This window comes from Melopsittacus undulatus, chromosome 8 (genome assembly GCF_012275295.1).
Source record: "Melopsittacus undulatus isolate bMelUnd1 chromosome 8, bMelUnd1.mat.Z, whole genome shotgun sequence".
Lineage (NCBI taxonomy): Eukaryota > Metazoa > Chordata > Aves > Psittaciformes > Psittaculidae > Melopsittacus > Melopsittacus undulatus.
In genome coordinates, this window is record NC_047534.1 from 11,395,844 (window position 1) to 11,416,741 (window position 20,898).

At 44.7% G+C, this 20,898-nt stretch overlaps 1 protein-coding gene across 5 annotated transcripts in view; it reads left to right on the plus strand.

Annotated features, from left to right (window-relative positions):
* Positions 1–20,814, plus strand: part of NPRL3 (NPR3 like, GATOR1 complex subunit) — a 46,247-nt gene extending 25,433 nt beyond the window's left edge. For all 5 annotated transcript variants that reach the window (XM_005152503.4, XM_005152504.4, XM_031052179.2 and 2 more), the window contains 5 exons: positions 1,244–1,350; positions 2,478–2,607; positions 13,453–13,642; positions 14,749–14,941; positions 20,046–20,814. In XM_005152503.4, the coding sequence (XP_005152560.1) occupies positions 1,244–1,350; positions 2,478–2,607; positions 13,453–13,642; positions 14,749–14,941; positions 20,046–20,211 (786 nt within the window). In that variant the 3' untranslated portion in view covers positions 20,212–20,814. The remainder of the gene's footprint in view (positions 1–1,243; positions 1,351–2,477; positions 2,608–13,452; positions 13,643–14,748; positions 14,942–20,045) is intronic.
* The last annotated feature ends 84 nt before the right edge of the window (positions 20,815–20,898 follow it).

The window sequence follows — 20,898 nt, forward strand, 5'->3', positions numbered from 1 at the left end:
TCGCATTTAATGGGAGTTTCCCATCTTCCATCTTGTGTGCATTGCCTTCTGTCCCCTCCCTGTGCCCCTCTGAGAAGTATAGCTCTGTCTTCTCTGTGCCCTTCCATTAGGTAGCTAAAACGGGAGCAAATAGTACTCTTGACTTACACCAGTCTTGTCTTGGTTCTGCCATCTTGATGTCTATGTGCAAATGGAGGTATCCAAAATGTGAGTGAAAGCTTACAGCTGCCATGGCCAAACATGTTACTTTTCCTGGATCTGTGAAGATCTTTTCTACTGAAGTGTGCTGAAAGCCCATGCAAATCTACCTATTGTTTTCCTTTGTTGTGCCAGTGGAGGGAACGAGACTCTGGCAGTCATGGGAGACATGAGACCACTGAGAGATGTGGATGACTCTGCTCATTGTGGCCCTTTACTTGTCAAGTGTGATGATTATAGTAGATTCAGACTTGGGGACATGATCTATGCTTTGTATGACGGGGAGAGCATGATTTGTCTTCTCAGATGCTCCTGGTCTTAGGTGTGCACCTTTTCTTGTTTGAAGGGGAAGGCCCTGTTTTGTAATAAAATTTCTAGGCCTGCTTAGAGTGGTCTGTGGTCATACTTGGCATTATATAGCTGTGGGATGAGCTCTGGAAATTCCCTACTGCTTCTGTAGTTCTGTTCTCCACAAAAAAGCGAAGTTAAATGCATCTAATGATACAGGCTGGATTTTATGTCTCTGAGATGCTATTTATGTGGCTCTCCCAGAGCCATTAACAACCACTGACTTGTTTAACATATTAAAATACTTTGTGTAGCTCATTACTGAAATATCTCAGTGCATTAAAAAGGCAGTGTTGGTTTCCTTTATGTTTGCCTCACAGTAGAGGCTGATTCTTTTGTTTTATTTTTCATGTGTAACACTTAATGCATTTTGTGCATAAACAGAAATAAGGGTTTGGGGCATGAAAAGTAACTAAACTTCTATTGATAGAGCATGAAGAAAATTCCTTTAAGGCAGGAAGTACTAAGTTGCTTAGAAATGCGAAGCGAACCTTTGGAAATTCATAACCTTGTCAAATGCTTTTTGATGTGCCACATGTTATATTAAACCGTGAATTTATTCTGAAGGCAGGATGAAGGGATAGAACATTCTTTCATTTCAGCACAAACACGACTCTTCTGTCATTGTGTGGAACTCCTGCTGAGAGTTTGAATTTTGCTTTTGCTCACCTAATCTTTCCCTGTTTTCCCAATGCAGGTTTTCCAGCTTGCTGCACATCTCGTTTACTGGGGAAAAGCAATTATTATTTATCCGCTGTGTGAAAACAATGTCTACATGCTTTCTCCAAACGCCAGTGTCTGTCTGTAAGTAGAAGGAAAATGAGTTACTGTGGCAACAAGGTGGTGGTAAGTGCAGATATGCACTGCAGATACATTTCTGCAGTGATGTGGGCTTTTGGAAGTATTTACCCTTTAAAGCTACTTTTAGTATTTTGTACATTTGCTTTCCAAATGCCCATATCAGAAAGGCTGTATGAACCTGAAACAATATGGAAACATTTACAAAACAAAATGCTTTATGATGTTAAATAAATGAGTGCTTCATAGGAGTATCTGTGTATCTGGTACACAGCATCACCTGAAATTAGTCAAAAGTAGCAAATCAGGCTAGGGTTGCTATCACTATTGTTTTGTATGATGGCATTTTCCACTGATAAGCCTTCTCACAGACAGAAGGCAATGTGGCCATTTTGAGAGCAGGCAGCAGCAAATCAAGGAAGATGTGGAGGCAGTGGTGGGTATTTTTACTCTGCTGAAGATTGGCAACTCTTACTGTGTTGGGTTTTGAGATATTTCTAGAATCTGTGTTGGAACTCAGTTATAGGAAAATAGTTTTAAATCAAAACTTCTCTGATGGGATTATAAAAATAGAGCTGGAAGGGACCTGGAGGTCATTCAGGAACAGCTGTTCCTGTGCTGTATATGGCAGTGCTGTTCTTGAAGACCTTTGTAGATGGGAATCCTAAGTCAAAAAGTTTTCCTAATATTTGACTCTCCTTTACTTCTGATCAGTCATGTTGCTTGTCCTGTCAGCATAGTCAGGGAGAACAGTCACATCTGCAGTTGCGTTTTGCATATTCAAAGCTTGTATTATATCCTGCTCATCCCTGTCTTGTCTTGACTGCCCAGTCCCTGTTCCTTTGATCAGAGACTGTGCAGGTCTAGACTTCTTTTCATTCTTATTTTTCTCTTCTGGATTCTCTCCACACCTTGAATACTGTAGTGCAGCTGAATGCAGTGCCAAGATGAAAGTGCATATGCTTCTTGCTTACTTTTGCAGGATGCAGCATGCCATAAACTATCCTTACTGGTTTTCTAGATCACAGACAGTGTTCATTTGGGAATTGGCACTTCTGTAATGATTAAGTGGATAAATGTTGCACTGACCAGCAATATAAAACTGATTTCTATCTTTGTCTTTTTTTCTGCAGTTACTCTCCTTTAGCAGATGCATTTTCTTGTCAGTTCCGGGGACACAACCTGCCGTCAATGCTTTCCAAGTTCTCCCTTCCAGTGTCACTCTCAGAGTTCAAGAACCCACTCGCGCCACCTGTTCAGGAGGTGAGATGGAGAACATACAAGAGTTCCTTGTTCTTCTGCTAATGAGAACAAGGAATAGTATTGCTTCTGGAGTACTTAGTCTGGAACCTGCTATCGTAGGTTTAGAAGTTGCCAATTACTGTGTTTCCAATCTTATGATTTGTTGTTTCCTATTTGCATGCCAAAAAGCTTTGGGGATGTTCAAGGTGAAGCTGTGCGGATGCTGTGTGCTAGCAAAGCACATCTTAAAAGAAAAATCGGAATGTTTCTTTTCCCTGAGTGATTTTGTAGGGAAAACTGAAACTCCATTTGGTCTGTTGAAAACTGTCATAAATTAGTAGGGCTGAGTGCAAGTTTGTGGATTCCTCACAATCACATTTAATTTTATCATATTCCATCTGTTTTAAGTTCACAATCTGGTTTTAAAAGCAAACTGTCTGTTCACTTAGCTTTTGCTATGAAACTGGAATTGTTTAAAGGCTGTTAGAGGAAGTAGACTCAGCATGTAGTCAACAGAAGTCCATGTGTTACAACATTAGTATTTTAATGTTCAGACTTTGGATAATAATATATGTATTTTGGATTTGTGAGCTGTTGCTTTTCTTATGCATACATCATGGCTTGCAGCATTTCTGGGAACTGGTGAAATTCAAGAACTCAATAATGTGAAGTCTCCTGGCTGACACTGTTGTATTCCCCAGTGAAGGAGCTTGGACCTCTGAACATAGCACCATGTAGCAAAGGAAGCACAGACAGATTTCTTTAGCTGTTTCTCGTAGTGTTGTTTTTTAGCCTTCATACTTTGATGACTTGCTGGCTATATGAATTAAGCCACTGTTCAAATATCTGGAAGATTAACATCAGTTGCACACACAGGCACAATTGTTAGAGAAGTATTTGTTGTAATTACAGGTCGACAGAGATTATGATCAGATAAAGATAAGAAGTGATGTATAATCTAATCCCAATAGTATGTACTGGTCCACTGCCATCTTGAGAGGCAGGGGAAGAACAGTTTTGCTGTTTTGCCAGTATTTTGTTGTAGTTACAGACAGTTCAGTGTCCTGAAGATTGAAGCTGAATTAATAGCATTAATTTTATTCTAGCTGCAGTAGCTTCAGGAGTCATTCTTATTCCCAGTACTGCTTTTAAAATTAATTACTTGCCTTATTACTTTTCTTTCAATACTTCTGGTTGCTCTAAGACATCCTACTGTTTAAACACAGAGGAGAGGTGTCCTGCTTGACCTCATGCTCACCAACAGGGAAGGGCTCATTGGAAATGTGACTCTCCAGGGAAGTCTTGGATGCAGTGATCATGAGATGGTTGAATTTGAGGTCCTCAAGACAGTGAGAAAAGCGTGCAGTAAGCTCACTGCCCTGGACTTCAAGAGAGGAGACTTTGGGCTCTTCAGGAACCTGCTTAGCAAGGTTCCATGGGATATAGTCCTAGAGGGTAAGGGGGCCCAAGACTCTTGGTTAACATTCAAGGATCACCTGCTACAAGCTCAGGAGTGTTGCATCCCAACTAGAAGGAAGTGCAGCAGGAGAGCCAGGAGACCTCCCTGGATGGACAAGGAGCTGCTGAGAAAAAATCACAGAAAAAAAGAGGCTTATAAAAGGTGGAAACAAGGACAGGTGGCCTGGGATGAATACAGGGATGTTGTCAGGGTAGTTAGGGACCAAGTTAGGAAAGCTAAGGCCCAACTGGAGCTAAACTTGGCAAGGGATGTTAAAGATAATAGGAAGGGATTTTATAGGTATGTAGCAGCTAAAAAACAGCCTAAGGACAATGTAGGCCCCCTCCGGAAACTTTCGGGTGAACTGGCTACACAGAACTTGGAGAAGGCTGAGGTTCTGAATGGCTTCTTTGCCACGGTCTTCACTGGCAAAGGCTCTGACCGCAGCACCCGAGTCTTGGAAGTCGGACACAGGGACTGTGAAAACCTAGACCTTGGGCCCACTGGTTCGAGACCATCTTAAGAACCTGAATGTACACATGTCCATGGGACCTGATGAAATCCATCCACGGGTCCTGAAGGAGCTGGCGAATGAAGTTGCAAAGCCACTGGCCATCATATTTGAAAAATGATGGCAGACAGGTGAAGTTCCTGATGACTGGAAAAAGGGAAATATAACCCCCATTTTCAAGAAGGGGAAAATGGATGACCTGGGGAATTACAGACCAGTCAGTCTCACCTCTGTGCCTGGCAAAATCTGGGAGCAGATTCTCTTGGAAGGCATGCTAGGGCACATGAAAAAGAGAAAGGTGCTTGGTGACAGCCAGCATGGCTTTACTAGGGGGAAATCCTGCCTGACCAATTTGGTGGCCTTCTATGACGGGGCTACAAAAGTGATGGACAGGGGTGGAGCAGTTGACGTCATCTACCTGGACTTGTGCAAAGTGTTCGACACTGTCCCACATGACATCCATGTCTCTAAATTGGAGTGTCATCAATTTGATAGGTGGATCACTCGGTGGGTAAAGAACTGGCTGGATGGTTGCACTCGAAGAGTTGTGGTCAATGGTTCAGTGTCCTGTTGGAGATCAGTAACGAGTGGTGTCCCTCAGGGATCGGTGTTGGGACCAGTCTTGTTTAATATCTTTGTCGCTGACATGGACAATGGAATTGAGGGTGCCCTCAGCAAGTTTGCCAATGACACCAAGCTGTGTGGTTCTGTTGATACACTAGAGGGAAGGAATGCCATCCAGAGGGACCTTGACATGCTTGTGAGTTGGGCTGATGCCAACCTCATGAAGTTTAACCATGCCAAGTGCAAGGTCCTACACCTGGGTCGGAGCAATCCCAGGCACAGCTACAGGTTGGGCAAAAAGGAAATTCATGGTAGTCCTGCAGAGAAGGACTTGGGGTTGTTAGTCAATGAGAAAATGAACATGAGCCAGCTTCAGTGTGTGCTCGCAGCCCAGAAAGCCAACCATATCCTGGGCTGCATCAAAAGGAGCGTGACCAGCAGGTCGAAGGAGGTGATCCTGCCCCTCTGCTCTGCTGTCGTGAGACCTGACTTGGAGTATTGTGTGCAGTTCTGGTGTCCTCAACATAAAAAGGACATGGAAGTGTTGGAACAAGTCCAGAGGAGGGCCACGAGGATGATCAGGGGACTGGAGCACCTCCCATATGAAGACAGGCTGAGAAAGTTGGGGCTGTTCAGCCTGGAGAAGAGAAGGCTGCATGGAGACCTCATAGCAGCCTTCCAGTATCTGAAGGGGGCCTACAGGGATGCTGGTGAGGGACTCTTCATTAGGGACTGTAGTGATAGGACAAGGGGTAACGGGTTGAAACTTAAACAGCAGAGGTTTAGACTGGATATAAGGAAGAAATTCTTTACTGTTAGGGTGGTGAGGTACTGGAATGGGTTGCGCAGGGAGGTAGTGAATGCTCCATCCCTGGCAGTGTTCAAGACCAGGTTGGATGAAGCCTTGAGTGATATGGTTTAGTGTGAGGTGTCCCTGCCCATGGCAGGGGGGTTGGAACTAGATGATCTTGAGGTCCTTTCCAATTCTAACTATTCTATGATTCTATAAAGTCTGCCTCTTAACTGCTGCAGTTATGCCTTGAAACAACAGTGCACACTCAAATGTTTGGCAGAGCTGTTGAAGTGTTAAAATAGCTGTTTTAGAGTGTGCACCTTCTCTCTGATGCTCACCCGTCCATGGTAGGGTCTTAAAGGTCAGCTGCATGGCTTGTTTTCATCGTCATTTCAGTGTGTGTAGAAGGATGAAGGATGGTGCTGTCAAAAACTATGGAAGCGCCTTCTACAGTTTGAAAAGGGGAGGTTAGAACTGTGGTTGCAGAAGATTCAGGGCCACATTGGCAGGGCACGTGTGTGAAGATAAAGGAGCTTGCTGTACCCTGGTGAGCTGTTCTGAGCCAATGCAACTCAGCTTTTGATAAAGCTAAGTATGACAGTTCCTGCTGGAGTTTAGATTAGAGAGACTTTTTAGATGTTTCCATATCAGTACATTTTCTTCTACTTTGATGCCTATGTTATTTTTTGTTAGGAACTAGAGTAATGAATCCAGTCCTGTCCTGAAGTGACTACTTCAATTGTAATTAAACTCCAGTTGTAATTAAGAGGTCTAGTCAATACAGCAATTAACCTGATGGAATGTGGGTGGGTTTGTGTTCTGCTGTGTAATGATAAAAGATGCTGTACTCTGAACTGTAAATATTGTCAAATTGTATTTGCTTTGCCTTTGGATGAAAAAAAACCCAAAGTCAGGACCTTTCACTGAAGTTTTGCTCTTTGTGTACATAGAAGGGAATGGGGTTTTTTAACTTTGAAGATTTTCACTAGTGTTCTGTTATCTTGTGCTTTTCATCAAACTGACCATACTGTCTCTCTTTCTGAAGGTCATCTGTACTAGAAGGTCAGTACTGTGGGAAGGACTGTATTTTCTGCAGAAACTGTTATGTTCTCATGGCATCCATCCCATTTGACTCTTGTCTTAAGCATGGGATTGTCTCCCTCCTTTTGGCACATGCTTCTCGATGGGCAGAAAATAGGGAAGGCGTTAATAAAACATGATACAAACTAGGAAGGCTGTTAAAAAGCCCTTCCTCCTGTTTGTATACAAAGTCATACAGACTGACTTGAAAGAGGACAAAGTTATTTCTGCTTACTTACTGTTATATAGGTAGAATTGCTCCATTCCTTTGGGGAGGCACAAAGATGACACTGGCATTTCTATACTTGGAGTGCTGTGGTGTTTTTTGCCTGGCAGTAGGTACAAACAACCTGAAACACCCTGAGCAAGAACAAGACTGCCTTGAAAAATGGAGTACATGTCTACTTTCTGCTTTTGATGTCTGTCTATGAAGTAGGTAGAAGTCTTCCAGTGAGTGGTGTCTGCCAGGACCACCAGTGCTCTCAGCCATGCCTGTGCTGGAGAAAGGAATTCTTGAGCCTGTCATCTTGATCTTTTCTTGCCTGTATATTGCAGTTGAACTCTGTGGTTGTAGTATGTCTGTGAGTGGTCTTGTACTTATAATTTGAAAAGATTTTGGTATTTATGTAGTGATATCTATGCTACTTTCCCTTTCTCTGTGTTTAAAATGCCTTGCTTGGATAGCAGTGTTGCAACAGTGAGAGAGGATAAGCCTACGCCTACAGCTCAGCCACTCTAATGATATCTCAGTGCTGTTGAGAGGAGGCCCAGTTTTTTCTTTCCACTTTCAGGTGTGCACACATGTCTTCTTCCTGTCCCTCTTCCCTCTGCACTAGAGCTCTGGCTCCTGTCCAGCTTGACTCGGTTCACTTGTTTCAGCAGCACTAATTTTCTGCCAGGCTAGCAGGTGGAATTTGCTCAGGAGGAGATCCAGCAAGCTCCAGGGCTGGTGCAGAATGAGGGAGGCACTGCTGCAGCTGGGGATGTGAGTGAGGAAAGCAGAACAGTTTTCCACTTTTCACAGGAGTGAGTTGCCTGTTAGCTCCACCATGCTGTATAGTGTCACCTGGACTTAGAGCAATTCGAGGTAGCATGGGACTGCCTTGAACAGCAGCCAGTGTAGCTCATGCTGCTGGTGCTGGATCTCACTAGGGTGCAGCCATGGAGTGAGGAGATCCTGTGAGGTGATACAACAGGGAAACTCATCTTCCTTTCAGTGTTTTTACCTGGAAAGCAGCAGTTTGCATCTCCTCTACCCTGACCCCAAAGAAGCTGTCCTTCTGCCTGTGACTGTTGTTTTCTGTCCCTGTGCTCTCCTTTCGCTTTGATGTGGCTGCAGAGCACCCCTTAGTGGAGCTCTGGTGGTGTTTGGTGTGGTGCACACCCCTTCATAACTTTTGCAAAGGCACGAAAACACTTGGTGACCTAAACCCCTTAGTCCTAGGGCCTGCAACTGGTGCATGGCAATGCTTTAACCTGCTTCCAGTGCAAGGCTTTCTTTGTGCAGTATCAGAGTTTCTTCATCCAGCCACTCTGTGCTAAGTTTCTTTGCAAACCAAGAGAAAGAGACAATGCTTGTGGCTTCCCCTCATCTGCATTATGGCCTCAGCTAATTCTTCTGTTTCAGAAGATGCTGTAACATCTCTCTACTCTGCCTTGAGGAACAAACATGGACTAGCAGGAGGGGTATTTCCACCCATGTGGTAGAAGTTTACCTAGGTGAATTAGAGATCCCATTTCCTCCCTGCGTCCGCTTCACTACAGTCTACAGTAGCTCTTTATTATTGTAGTTACCTAATTTTCCCTTGATGGGGCTAGGATAACTGCAGAATCACAGAATCCCAAGGGTTGGAAGGGACCTCAAAAGATCATCTAGTCCAACCCCCCTGCAAGAGCAGGGTAACCTAGAGTACATCACACAGGAACTTGTCCAGGTGGGCCTTGAATATCTCCAACGTAGGAGACTCCACAACCTCCCTGGGCAACCTGTTCCAGTGCTCTGTCACTCTTACAGTAAAGAAGTTCTTCCTGATGTTAACGTGGAACCTCCTATGCTCCAGTTTACACCCATTGCCCCTTGTCCTGTCACTGGATATCACTGAAAAAAGCCTAGCTCCATCATCCTGACACCCACCCTTTACATATTTGTAAACACAGAAGAAAACAGATGGGGAAGTGTGACAGCTGCTGCTGAACAAAATATGTTTAATTTTTCACTTCTGTTTTAACAAGTCTGCCCATGCTGCTGGGAGTAAGGCTCTGGTAGATGAGGCCTTTGCCTTACGCATCTGGGAAACGTGCTGTGCTTTGTGTAACAGCTCAGTGCAAAATGAGTGTGTCAGGGGATGGGAGAGGGAGGAGAGCTGCATGCAAATACTGAATAGGCAATTGTGTCTTCTGAGAGACACGCTGGAAATGGGACTGTTCCACTGGGCATCTGGAAGGTGTTAAGAGTCACTGGAGCTTTTGCTGGCAGAGGTATGGAAGTACTAAGGTGCATTTATACTCTTGGACTAGGTATAAAATCAGGGATTTTCAGTGTGGCAAGTCAAAACAATATGTCTTCCTAGACCTAGATAGAGGGAACGGTTAAGCTGAGAATTCAAAGCAGGTACCTAATGATTAAAATAGCAACATTAGACAACGTTTTGTCTTACATTAATATGGGTCTTCAGAGCCTGATTTTTGTAAAACATGGTGAAGTTTTAATATCCGATCTTTTTTTTCATAAACCAGCATGGTTTGAATGATGAATAAAGGTAATATATTTCAGCAAGCATCCATTTACCACAGTGACTTTGAAGGTGCTATCCTACTGAGCCAAGGCAGCCCTTAGTTCTCAGGTCAGACTTTGAAGAATGCATGTGTCAAATAACTAAACGATCCAGACTGGAGAAAGGGGGGTTGTGTACCTTGTTGTAGGTAAAACAAACTGTGTTTTGACTAGGAGTGTATCCTCTTGTAGTGAGAAGCAAGCTAGGGTTGTTTCTGGGTTGCTCCCTTTCCTGAACCTGTTACTGGTCCCAGAGATTTTGGTGTTCTTAGGTTTTTTAGGCCTGGGAAAGAAAACAGCCATAAAGAATCATTGCAGGAAATGCATTTTAATGCATTACAAAGACTCCCTTTGGTTCCCAGAGGGAAGAGAATTATGGGTGCTGGATCTTGTCCCCCCAAGACTTGGTGCTGAGTTTTCCTCTGACTGTCCCAAACTGCCCAGATGGGCTGACGCACAGTGCCCATGCTCTCAGAAGCTAACATATCTTCTCTGCCTTTGTCAATGAGCACAAAGCAGTGTATTGTTTCCAGTGCCTTCCGTGCCGCCTTGCGTGACAGCACACTCCAGCTTCACCCGCTGCACCGTGGGGCGGGGGGTGAAGGGGGTGGCCCTGGGCTGATCCGTGCCAGTGGGAGCCGTCCAGATGCTGAGGCAGACAGAACCCACTCGCAGCAGCCTGGAAAGAGAGCGTGGGGAGATGGGGAGGATGAAAAGAATATGGATGAAATTTAGAGTTAATTGGTAGTTAAATTAAGCAACAGAAAATGTTTCATTTTATATTCCTGTCACGGTCCTGGTGTTTCAGCCAACAAAGGCTGCCTATGGATTCCTACCGTGCCAGATGATGACTGAGTGAGTGGAGCCAGTCCTGAGACTGAAGCATACTGTTGCCTGGGAAGCTACTCCCAGCCTTTTTGGCTTCAGCAAGAAGCCCAACTAATCAGATAGACCAAGCACAGAGATAACCCTGAGGGAGGAGGAGCATTTCTAACAACCAGCACAGCACAGATGGTACAGGGAAGCCTCTTCTCCTGCAGACCTGTCTCTAAGCTGCATCAGAGCTCAGGAGGAGCAGATGGAGAATGGATGTAAATTCAGTGTTCATATCCAGGACAAGCAGCAGAACGTATTAGCAAAGCCTCTGCTAGATCTTATCTGTGAAAACACTTGCTGCTTTTGGTAAGAAATAGGTTTAAACCTGGAAAAAGTGGAAATGGTGTGAGACACACGTGCAGTGATGGCACAAAGCACAGCATTTTGGGCATCATGCCAGTTGCAGGGCACTGCATCACTTTTTTCTAGGACTAGATCATAAAAGGTATCAAATTCCCATTGAAGTTTTGCCTATTACAGGTAACTGTCAATGATCATCATTAGAGATGATTGTTCAGGCTGACTTCAATATGGAAGCACAGTTTTCTCTTGTTCTCTTAGTCACAGCTAATCTCCAGCTCTCCCGCTTACAACACAGAGGCATTTGGGAGTCGTCGGTTGTACCATGTTATAGTTGTAAAGCTGGAACACCACTTTTGCCTGGCTTCTTGTTCTAGTGCGCTATAGCTGCTGGCTCAGGGGTGGCTTTCTAGGTACTTGTACAAGAATGCAGAGGTGAAGGGGCATATGCAAAGTTAGAGAGTGTTGGGTAAGACTTTCTAAGCACATGGAGCTGTAACAAAAGGAACTGGCTGTTTCTGTAATTCATGAAGCCACCAGAGTGACCAGTGGAGGCTGGCTAGGTTGGGCCCTACTCAGCAGATTCTGGTAGAGCCTGTTTTACTGTCTCCTTGAATTGTCTTAGATTTTCCAGTGTTGTTTTGTGCTGGGAGATGTGCAGACCTCTTTCATTTGATGTGAAACTGTCTCATCAGACATCACTGCGTGCAGGTTGGAAGTTGGAGTAAAACATGTGAGACGTCTTTCCATCCAGGCCTGCACCTGGAATGAAGGTTCTTAGCAATGTAATCACTGGTGTAAGCCACCTTTCTCTCCCAGGCTGATTTCAGATGTTAGCAAAACATTGCATTTGGTATCTTTCGCCTTCCTCTTCTATAGATTTTCTATTAAACGTGTAAGATGAATTATGGCTTTTCCAAAAGATATGTTTGAAGGCAATCCCAGATAATACGTTTTAAGACTAAAATACATTCAGCCCCCTAAAGTGGCAGTCCCTGAAAAGACAGGGTGTGGGTCTGTCTGCAAACAGAAGGAGTTTCTCTTGTGATTTGATAGCAGAGGAGGAACTGGGAATTGCAAGATTTATGGAAAAAGGAAAATTATGTGGGCTGATGAACTTCGGTTTGGGGCTTTTATTGAGATTTGGCCTGTTATCCTGATGATTAATACAGCAGAGCTAACTTCCTTCGCAGAGCCTGAGCTCATTCTGCTTATGTTTCTCTCACCAAAACAGTGTTGGTTGCTATGAAATCCCCAAACAGCTTTTGTCAGTGAATAAGTGTTTTCAGAGCCATGAGCTATGGGAAGGGTTGCCTGCAGTGATGTGAAAGGGGTTTTTGTGCAGAAATTCAGACACAATGATGCATTTTAAATGCTCCTTCAAAACTCCTGAAAATAGGCCATGCCAAGAACCTACAAACACTTGTCATTCACTCTGCCTGCTGTTTTCAGCATTACTCTGGGGACATTGTGCAGGTCTTCAACTGCTGTAACAGGGTGTTGTGCATGTTTGTTTAATACGAGCATCTTCTCTCGGTGCTTTAGAAACTTGTCTGCCTGCACTGTAAAGACCTGGGTGCCTTTCTAAGTTGGCTTGTTCTATTATTGTAGAGGGGTGGAAAGCAAATGGGGGATATTAACCCCTTGCACTGAGAGGGGACTCCTTGGCCAGCTGCAGGCTGCTGTCTGGTCCCAAGGTTCTGGCTGCTGCTAGAGTTACTTCTGTATCACTGAGTCCTGGCATGACTCCCATCTCCAGAGGCTCTCCCATGGTTATGCAGCAATTTCCCATCTGACAGCAAATGGCCCCTACTTCTGGGCACCTGTCTTGGTTGTTCAGCTCTGCTCCATCACTCTTCCCTTTCCCTGGCTTTCTGGGGGAGCGGCACTTCAATGTGTTGATCACTCTGGAATTAACCCTTCGGTGATTACTGGTTTTGGTTGGCTTTGCGTAGAAGCCAGTAAGCTTGGTCTCAGGGCTACCACTGTTCGGCCATGGGCATCAGGGCCTGCATCTGGTTGACTCATTTGTCATTGTCTGGTCTCTCAGAAGGAAGATTGTCTCATTTCTTTTTAGCACCTACTAAACTTGTTTTGTTAAAAGAGAAGGAAACAGCTCCAGGTGGGGTTGTATGGCTACATTGGTATGGCTAAAGCATTAAGTGATGAGGGCATCCATCTGCTCTGTAGATGCTCCAGCAGGTGCTGGAGCTATGACAAGGGGGCATGGCTGGTTTGTTTGAAGACACTGGCTGTGCTGCTCGGTGTTGCATAAAGCCATGTTGATTGTTAAAGGCTTGGTTACAGCTGAAGCATCTACAGAAGGTTTGGGTGTGATGAACATGTGTGCCTGGTCACCTTTTTATGGTTGGAGAAGGGATAGAGCTGTCGTGTGGCGTGTAAAGTATTTTTCCTTGTGATTTCTTAGTCACAAAGCCTAACCTTTGTGCACTGTTTTCCTCCTGTATTTCATTTCACGGTTGTTTAATACTTCATTTCTCACTCCACAGACTCAGCTCATTCAAATGGTGATATGGATGCTCCAACACCGGCTTCTTATTCAGCTTCACACTTATGTCTGTCTGATGGTGCCACCAAATGAGGAGGATTTCCGAGCCCAAGATGAAGACATGCCTTTTACAGCCAGAGTTGGAGGCCGAAGTTTAAGCACCCCCAACGCTCTCAGCTTTGGCTCTCCAAGTATGAGCATGCTTTTCTCTGTTGTTCAGACTACAGCCCGCTGCTTAGCAATGTGTAGGTCTTGGTACCAAGACAACTCATCTTTGCTGGAGTGCTTGCTAAGTAGGTCCAGCCCTTCTTAAATTTAGAGCTGGGCATTGGCATAAAATCTTACAGGCTATTAGACCTTGAATTCCTCTTTTTAAAAAGCAGTGCTTTGTCATCTGCAAAGCTCTCATATGGTAAAGTATTTTTATGTGAGGTATATCTGGTGTTTTGAAGTAACTTCCTACTTCCTTGCTCTACTCCGCAGTAACCACCACATTCTCCTGGCTGCACGGTTGTTGCTGCATGAACTTCAGTTTTCAGGAGAGGAACAGAACTGTGAAAATTTGTTTCACACAGCATTGGTTTCTGTGGACTGTAGAGCCCCACCTAAGGAGATGCAGAGCTATCTGTTGTTCTCATAAATAGCTAGCTTGTTTGTCTCTCGGCTTCTTTAATCTCCTTCCTCAGTGCCAGGGTGAATCCAGGAAAACATTTTTTTCTCAGAGTATGAATCAGATACAATGCTGAAATCCCCAAACTTTCTTGCCTGCACATTCTCAGAACGCCACTGAGGTTGGCTATCAGGAGAGACTCTGTACAACTTTCAGCTTTACAGAAGTAGCGAATTAGGGCAGAAGTCTTGGAACGTGAGTCAGATAAGTTTGTGATCTGCTTATTCTGGCTCATTCACAAGAGGATATTGCTTCTTGGCCTTCCTGCTTGCTCCCACCTTCTGGGCTGTTAGGCTTTCCATGTTACCACTTCATGGTATTCAAGCAGAGCTGGCTGGGAATTTTCTTTTCAGATGTTTTTTATGGACTGTTTATGGCCTCCAGAAGTATGGTTTTCCACATAAATTGATAACTTTGTTGAAACATTTGACTTTCCCATTGAGAAAATCACTGTGTTGTCAGATGACTAATTGCAGATACACGTAGCATTTCAAGAGCCACTTTTTCCACTACAACTCTAAAATGACATTTTGGAAAGACTGCATACAAACAGCCTGAATTGATAATCTCTGCATCATTGTGCTGAGGAACATAAAAATACTGTTTCTCTCTCTCTTCCCCTGATAGCTAGTAGTGATGACATGACTCTGACAAGCCCTAGCATGGATAATTCCAGTGCTGAGTTGATACCTGGTGGGGACTCACCCCTAAATAAAAGGATGACGGAGAATCTACTAGCAAGCTTGTTGGAACATGAGCGGGAAGCCATACTTAATGTCCCTGCTGCCCAAAATCCAGAAGATCTTCGCATGTTTGCGAGGTAGGGAGTGAAGAGTGCAGAATGTAATCTTTTCTGTCCTTATCTTTTCTTATCCTTTCTGTTCTGTTGAAGGATCGGTGTGGACTCTGAGCAAATTCCATTAGCTTGGGATTTTGGAGGATGAAGTTTCTCAAGTTTGTTACCCTTACACCTGTTTCATCTATGCACATCAGTTTTTGACAACTGATCTATGTGTCACAAGAATACTTGGTAACAAAGGGTCCTGGATGTGTGAATGAGCATCAGGGCATATGGTTGGAAAGCAGGGACTTCACTGTTTGCCAGATAGTTTTCCTGTGTTCATATATGGTAGACGTAAAACTGCATAGCCTGAAAAAACCTTCATGCAAAGACCCAGTCATGTTGATGCTGTCATTTTGTGTCTGTTGGTATTTCCTAGCCAGCTAGGGTTTGTAAACTCCCTGCAAATATGAGACAAAGAGCATCAGACACAAAGCCAGTCTGAATACTTTTACAGACCAGTCTACAAGTGTTTCAAGGTCTGTTTTGCAGAGTTGCTTGTTACATTAGGTTAGTTAGGTTAAAGTCACTAGGATGTGTGATTAGTAGCACACAGTTTTGTTGCCTCAAATTTCAACACAACAACGATACACAAGATGTGGTTCTGCACATGCTAATAAGCAGAATCACTTCCTAACCAGCCATCTGTGAAAAGGTATGGGACAAAGTACTTTTTCTTCCTAAGCATTTTAAAACCCAGTGGCATCACTGGAATGCAGCTTTCACTGGTTTTCATACTTGTGGAGTGGAAAAACCACATGAGGCAAGTGCCGCAGCCTTTCCTGTGTGTCCCAGATGCAGCTGTTAATCCTCTGGAAACCTGGTTCTTACCCCAGCATGGATATAGTGAAGTAGCCTAGAGAAACTGTAATAGCAAGAAAATGCTTCTGTCATCTGCGGCAAAGTCTGTATGCTGTACAGCTCAGGTATTTCCTAGAGTGCTCCCAAGCTTGTGGGGAGTTACTGCTCTCTGAATTACTCGTCTCCTTCTCCGCCTTCTGTCTAAATTGTTCAGAGCATATTCTCTGATAGAAAGGCAACACTTTGGCATTTGAGAACTTTGAAATGTTTTGTCCTTATTATATGACAAGTTGTTAACAAAACCACAGAGAAAGTAAAAACAAAATCATAATTGCTGATATCTTAAGACAGAATTTGTGGGGGACTCTTTGGACCAGTTTAGTAGCAATGCAGATTCTTAGTTATCCTGGGAAGAAGAAAGGATTTCACGATTGCTCCCCTACCACTTCCCTCATCTGGGTAAAGAGCCATTTGAAAGCTTTGGAATTGCAGATGCAAAAAATTACTTGGATTTCTTCTTGAAGTCAGCTGCTGTAACTGGGGAGCTGTCTGAATGATGTTTATTTTGCAGCTTCCACCAGGTTCTTTTGCAGATCCCCAGGATGGTTCTGCTAAGTCTGAATTTCCATTCTACTATGGAATAAATTGACAACTGCATAGCATACTCTTAAGTCAGCAGTGAGGAAGAGAGAAGGTATGATAACCAAGTGGATCCTGTGGGTAGGGTGCTGGAGTGTGCAAATGGAAATGTTTATGCAAGACACTCTTGCTTACTGGCTTTGTGAGACACTGTACCTTAGCAGCTGAAGGGTGTATTTTCTGTCTTTGTGCTGTAAACCATTAGAAATGAGTGTCTGGGTAAACCTATTGCTCTTAATGAAAGTGTAAACACTGTGGAGAAGCTGCTGCAGTGAATGAGGTGATTTCCTCATTACCCTGATACAGGTTACTGCGCCAGCTCTTCTTTTTGCTTCATTATGAGGAATAGCAGCCTAATGAGGTCTGTCTCTGGCAAATAGCTCTGCTCTATCAGCTGCCTCCCAGAACAAACTCCTGCTGTAAATGTATAGTTAGTGCACTAAATATACTGCAACTGTGCTTCCAAGTGTAGTTGTGTGTGCACAAGAAGGGATGGGCTATTTTCAGAGGAGCAGTAAAGTTCAGCCCAATATTTTCTTGTGTCTGTGCCACTGAGCCCCTGTTATTCATTAAACAGATGGCAGAAGGAGCTTGTGCCTGTCCATTGCTATGCACAGCTGGTATTTGCAAGATAGAAACCTGAAGGAATAAATAAGAAATATTGAAGCTTGGCTGCAGCATTGGCTGCATTAACCCTTGTAACATTGAATGGAAATTGATATCCAAGTTCTTCCCTTAGGTGCTGCTGGAGGAGGGTCGGCATGTCCTTCCAGAACATGCATTAAGCACTGTGCTTTAAAGATAGTGTGAGACTTCACTCATGGCTTCTCTCCCAAGCCTTGGGTGTGGAGACACTTTCAGGATCTTTTTTCTTGTTTTTAGACTAGGAGATGGAAATCCTTTACTCCACTGAGGAATGCTCATCAGTGGCACTTAGCTGTGGACAGTTTGCTCCATTTTCAAGCAGTGCTGGTGGAAGGGATATCTCCTTGACCAGAAACAAGCTAATTTTATTTTAATAACTTGTCTGAGATGATCCTTTTTTATTTAGTGTTTAAGAACTGCTGTTAGAGGGGCAGCTCTTGTAACTTGAAGAGGGGAGAGATGAACAATGGAAAGTAATAGTCTTCCATCACTGCATCTGGAGCTGGAAGTTTACATCTGTCAACAGTTCAGAGCAACACAATGCAGTGTTACTGCCCCAAGAAGTGCCATCTTAGGTCCTGTTTGCATCCCATAAATGTTCTCTGCGCAAAAACATGAGGGTAATGCCCATCTTCACTGGAGTTGTGAGCCCCCAGATTACAGCTTTGTAGAGCTGGGCTTTTGGGAAGACTTCCTCCCTGGGAGTGGTGCGCCCCAGGACAGATTATCCAGGTATGTGGGGGAATCTGTCCTTGGAGGGTTTCAAAGCTTGGCTAGAAAATGCTACAGCATTGGCACTAATCCTGCTGGAGCAGGATGCTGGACTAGACTTTGGGGGTGTCTTCCAGCTGGCATTTTTTGTGATATTCTTTAATATCCTCTCCAGCTTTTATTGGAGTGGAAAATATTTCATCCTGACCGGTTACAAATCCAGACTCCTTTTGAATATAGGATGGGTTTATTTATTGGAAAACTCTGCTTAGTCTGTGTTGCTGTTGAAAGCCAGGTCATAATCATTTGCATAGAAGACCGCTATGCAGGAGATGAGAGCATGGGCAATAACAGTGAGCAGCTCTCTAAAAGGGAGAGAAGCTGCAGCTTTAAAAACCTATTTCAAAATCACTATTTGAACAGTGTTACAAGATACAACATGCAAAAATTCATGTTAATACCTCAGGAGATGGCCTGGTTTTGACTTATGCACACTCAAACTGATGCTGTCCCTGCTAATGGCCATTTCTCAGTGTACAGTGGTTCCCATCACCTTAGGGGAAGAAGCCAATTAGCCTGATTTAAATACCCAGTGGGAGATACCGCAAAAGGCAAATGCACAGCCCAGATAGTGAAAAGGTAAATATGACTGGAGCTTGTCCGTCTGTTGTTTGTTTGTATTGCAGGTACAGAGACATAGCAATTATGTTCTATATAATGGTGCCAACTTGAGAGCTGGCAGATGAGCATCAGAGCAGAAGGGAGTCTGCAGTGTGTGTGGGGCTGCACAGCCCTGGGCTGCCAGAAGGGATGAGGCAATGAGGATCCCAGCTCTGAGCTTACACACAGCTCTTTGGGGAACAAGACTGAGGTGAGGGGAGGGACTTGGCAAACTGGGGAGCAGAGAAACACAAGCAGTAGTGGACTAGAGATGAAACTTGTTCTGTGCAGTGTAGAGGGAGGGCATGATGGAGTGAGACTTGCTGCATGGAGTCTCATTTCCCGTCACCCATGAAGGCTAACAGGTGACAGGAGTGCCTATATTGAGCAGCAAGAGACAGCCAGGCACACGTTGATTCTTCAGGGAAAGCATGAGAGGCCCCATCCTGCCATCATGTGAAAACAGGCAGGAATACTCTAAGGCACATTTGGTGTGTTTCAAGGGCTATTTCTGCATGAGGACTATGAATTAATTCCACTCATTTCTACTGTCAGTTAGCATGAAGTAGCAGGCCAGCATATTCCTGAACTGCAGCTGGTATGGAAACATAAGCAAAACCTGCTGAAGCACAAAGCAGAGCATGATGTGTTAACACATATGGACACACATCTGTCTGCATAGCTGGGGAAGCAATCCTGGCATATGCATTTGGGTCCTGACATGCACGAGGACTGGAGTGATGTGCAGTATGGTTCCTACACTTGGGAGGTTATTAAGACAAGAGACTGAGCAGCAAACTTGAGCTTTGTCTGGAGGACTGGCTTGGAATTAAGGGTCTGAATGGTCTCTGGGGAGCAGGTCCTCAATCAGGGACTTCCTACAGTGGTTTGTCGTAGACCCTGCTGTGCAGGGCTGAGGTTATCTCATGTCTGCAAAGGGGTATCTGTCCTGTCTATACTGAAAGAGAATGGGGAATTTAAGAAGCCAGTCTTGTTTGGGCCTAGGCTTCAGGGTTTTGGGGCTCTTTGGGAGCTTAACTCCAAGGGTTCCCTGTAGTGCTTGTAATTAGTATTTCTATCTCCCTGTTGTGACTGCTCCACCTAACCCAGCCTGACCAACCTTAGGAGTACACGACTCGTAGTTGCCAAGCCCCTTGCGATACTGAGAGGGAAGACATGTTTTTAATTCTAAAAGCAAGTGTAGGTACCCAGACTGATGCACAGCTATGGCAAAGGGCACTGTAGGCCCAGCTAAGAGAGCGCAGAAGTAAATCTGCCATGGCCTGACTTCTCAAGGCTTGTTGGCACATGTGGTTCCTCAATGGCTGGAGATAAAACTACACTGAAAATTGATAATCTTGGGAAATCCCTAGGCTAGGAAGCCTTTTGATACAAGGAGGATGGCTGCAAAGTGCTGAAGTGGGGGAGTCCCTGCTTTTCCAGGGGATTTCTGTGCTAGGCATATTTAATTCACTTGACTTCTCATGTTAATGAGGGATACAATCCAGATGCTTTCTGATTTACTTCCCATGGGAGAGGAAACCTTGAGGGTGTCAGGATTAGTTCTGGCTGTGTGCGCTTGCTTTTGGCTCACGTGCTCCCTTGCTCTCCTTCCTCTCCTGCACAGGCTGCTGCACTATTTCCGGGGCCGGCACCACTTGGAGGAGATCATGTACAACGAGAACATGCGTCGCTCCCAGCTGCTGATGCTGTTTGACAAGTTCCGCAGTGTGCTGGTAGTGACCAGCCACGAGGACCCCGTGATTTCAGTTTTCCAGTCCCTCTTAAAGTGACTGATGGCAAAGGATGAGAACCTGCTACACTCTCCATACCAACAAGTCTAAAAGATGCCTAAAAGCTGCAGGAGGTGACTTCAGTTCCTTGCCAGGTGGCACAGAGCAGGTTCTCCCCCTCTGTGCCTCAGTTTCCCATCTGCTGCCTGTGGTGGCAGCTGAGGCTGGTCTGTGTGAGGGTTTTGGGGCCTGCTGCAGGACAAATTGGTCAGCCTGGGTTCATGCTGTGCCATATCCACAGCATGGCAGCTGCTGGTGCAGAGCCCATCCCTGACCTTGGCTTCCCAGGGCTTGTGAGGGTAGCCAAGAAGATTCCCACTGCAGTGTTACTGGTGGTACATCACCCTTGGCTGGACGTTGCTGCATCGGAAGTGCTTTCTCTGCTCTTCTTTAACAGGACTTCTGGGTCATTCAGTGTGAGCCCTGTGAGCAGCCTGTCCCCATGGCAGAGCATGCATAGCCTCTGCCCCAGGGCAGAATGGAGTTGGCCTGGCTTTAGGGGAATGGCCCCAGGCACCAAGGAGTTCTGTTTATCTGGCAGCAGTGAGGACAGAAGTAGGAAGGCAAAGCATCACAAGTAAATGGTTTCATGAATGGGAATGACTCCTTCAATGTGTCACAGCCTATTATTGCCTCTTCCCAGTATTGTTACTACCAGATGTCTGTTGGAGCACGGCTGTCACCAAG